At 36.7% G+C, this 2,926-nt stretch overlaps 1 protein-coding gene across 1 annotated transcript; it reads right to left on the minus strand.

Moving 5' to 3' along the window:
• Positions 1–287: 287 nt before the first annotated feature.
• On the minus strand, positions 288–1,181 carry LOC149176487 (uncharacterized). The gene has a single exon (XM_089423126.1). It carries the CDS (start codon positions 983–985, stop codon positions 410–412), a length of 576 nt encoding a protein of 191 aa, XP_089279252.1. The 5' UTR covers positions 986–1,181; the 3' UTR covers positions 288–409.
• Between the last annotated feature and the right edge of the window lie 1,745 nt (positions 1,182–2,926).

Below are 2,926 nucleotides of genomic sequence, written 5' to 3' on the forward strand. Positions count from 1 at the left end.
AAACTTCTTTTTTGTCAGATTCCGCACCGGAAAGTCCAAAAAATGCACTAAAACTCCTTTGTTTGAAGTGAACCCAACACTATGTCTTTAATCGATTTGTTTTAAGTGTGATTTTTGGAAAGTTTTTCATTTAACCTTCTAATCTAATTTGTTTAGAATTTTATAGGGATTCATTGAAATTATAAGTTTAGTTTATTTTCTAATTTAATTTGTCTATAGCTTTATAGAAATTGATTGAAATTATAAATTTGATGGTGAACTCTATACAATAAAAGTGCCCGGGGAAAACACAAATCAAAATTTCACCACAATTCTGACCAAAAATATATGGGAAAATAAAAAAATCTCACTTATTCCGAAAAAGATTATAATCTCATCGATCCATAAATTTATGGAATAATAATAATATTTAATTGAGTTCACATGGTAGACTTTCAGCAGCAGGGAAGAATGATTGGAAAATCCCCAAGTCCCAGTCTTCCACATCCAACGGAGGAATATCCTCTACGTTTAGCAACCCGCCACTGTCCGTACGCTCAAGTGGAACGGAATCCCCAAATATCGTACTCGGTTCCGAAATAAACTGTTGGCCGTCAATGTCACATTCCGTTTCCAAACTGGCTGATGATGATGCCGCGCCGTTTTCTGAAGGAAGCTGAAATTCTTCTGCAGCGAACTTCGCCGCCGCGGCTTGAATTTGCGGCGGCGATTGAAACGAAGCGCAGGAAATTTTGGGCGGTGAGTGGGGAAAATTCAGCTTGGCCGTGGATCCTCTAAGGCAGTACACGGCAAAGTCATATGCACGGGCAGCTTTTTCAGGGGTGTCGTAGGAGCCCAACCAAATTCTGCCACTGGAATTGGGAATTCGAATTTCCGACACCCATTTCCCCCATTTTCTCATCCGGATTCCCTTGAACTGCCGCGACTTCAGTGAGCAACTGTGGGGACTGATGCTGCAGCTCGGGTTTTGCGAGGGTTTAGTCATTGCAAGATTTTACAGGGGAGTCGCACTGAGGAAGTGCCGGTAAAGTTTTATGTCGTTCCAAGGGAGGAAGTAGTGTGATAGTGAGGGGATTTGAAGTCAGGAATCACAGAGATGGTGGTAGCTACTACACTTGAGCAAGTGAATGTATGCGGGATGAGATTGTTTGTTGTAACTGCCAGCAGATTTATAGGGCCGGAAAAACGTGTGGAGTGAATGGAACCCTTTGTGGTGCGTTCTAAGAAATTGCCGCGCAGGGGATTTAGAATTAAAAGGATGGAACAGATTTTCGTCGGTGTGAATGTGTCTTAGTCGAGTCAGAACTAGAACGTTTGGACTAGGCTAATCTGGAACATTCCAGAAATCCATTGGCTATCTCCGATCTATTTCGGCCTTTGGCAAAATTGAAAGGTGGAAATCTACAGCCGTGGCTACGTTTAGACTAGCTTAATCTGGAATATTCTAAAAATGTATTGGCTATTTCCGATCTATTTCGATTTTGGCAAAATTGAAAAGTAAAAATCTACAGCCGTCGCTCAATTAAAACCGATAACATTTATTTGTTGCCTTAATATTTTGTCCTCCATCAAATAGTCACGGACAGAAGAAACACTTTACGGTATCTGTCAACTCACCACTCGAATAACAGGCTATGACGTCATTTTACGGACATGTACCTGTCTGTAACAGTCCTCTGTTTTTTTAACATAAGATGAAGTTTAAAAAGAAAATCAAAATATCTATTAATTAGCCTGTGCCAATTCTAATGATCTCGCCATTAAATGTTAATTTTTGGCCACATGAGATTGGTGCCTCCAACAAAAAGAAAATTATCCGATAGAATTCGTTATTCAGACATTTGATATTGATATGAAATAGTCTATAACGCGACTTTTTGAAAGTTTTTCCGGCGGGTTTTTCCGGTCGAAATCCGGCAGGAATTTATTGGAATTGCAAGTTTGATAGCTAGTTTCTGCACAATGAAAGCGTCCCAGGGGTTTTCGAGGGTGCTGAATCCAAATATGCAGTTAAAAAACCATTTTAACTGCAACAAATCAAGATTTAACCTCAATTTCTTCCGCCGGATTCCGTCACCGGAATCTCCAAAAAGTCGCATTATAAACAACTCCTATTGATATTCACATCACTCTATTTTCAGTACGGTGAATTTAAATCATTTTACTGAAAATTGATTGTTTTGATAATATTAAAATTAACCAAAACTTCACATTTTATTATTGTGGGGCTTTTTTTTCTTCTTGTTTATGGTTGAAGCTCCTTTTTAACATCGAACATTAAGGTTTTTCAAATTATTTTATTATTTAAATAATTTAACTAATTAAAAAATATTAAAAATATCCCATTGTCCTCTAAAAAGGAAAGCCCATAAAAGTTAAAGTCAAATACTGATTTATGAGGCGAACACAACATAAAAGTTAGCTACAAATTTACTATCTAAACACAACGTCTATAGGAAGTAGGAAGTTGTAGGTATATACATTACCCTTACATTCAAAATGGAATGAATGATCTTGGAGATGAATTCCCCAGTCCTCCTTGGCTTAGGAAACTACTACTTCTATCTCCCCAACCAGGTTCCCTGTTATCCACACATTTTGTGATTCTCATTCACTATTTACACTATTATGTATTTGTATTTATCCACAACTTATTATATATATATAACATGATAGGCACAAATATGCACACATCAAATTAATTCCTTTTAAGATGTTAATTAAAGTATTAGCATTTTTATTGTTACATTGAACTAAAAATTAAAGAAGAATGAAAGAGCAAGTTGACTTCTCATCTTTATTTTTTTTTTGAGATATGCGTTATCCTTTTTGTTGGTGATTTGGAATTAATACTTTTCGTAAGTGATTCAATTAATCATATTAAGAAGGATGACAATGATGTTTATTAGTGACCATGAGGGCGAAT

The sequence above is a fragment of the Pinus tabuliformis genome, chromosome 4_1 (assembly GCF_031772625.1).
Source record: "Pinus tabuliformis cultivar Carrire ecotype Pingquan chromosome 4_1, CPIR1, whole genome shotgun sequence".
In the NCBI taxonomy this organism is placed as follows: Eukaryota; Viridiplantae; Streptophyta; class Pinopsida; order Pinales; family Pinaceae; genus Pinus; species Pinus tabuliformis.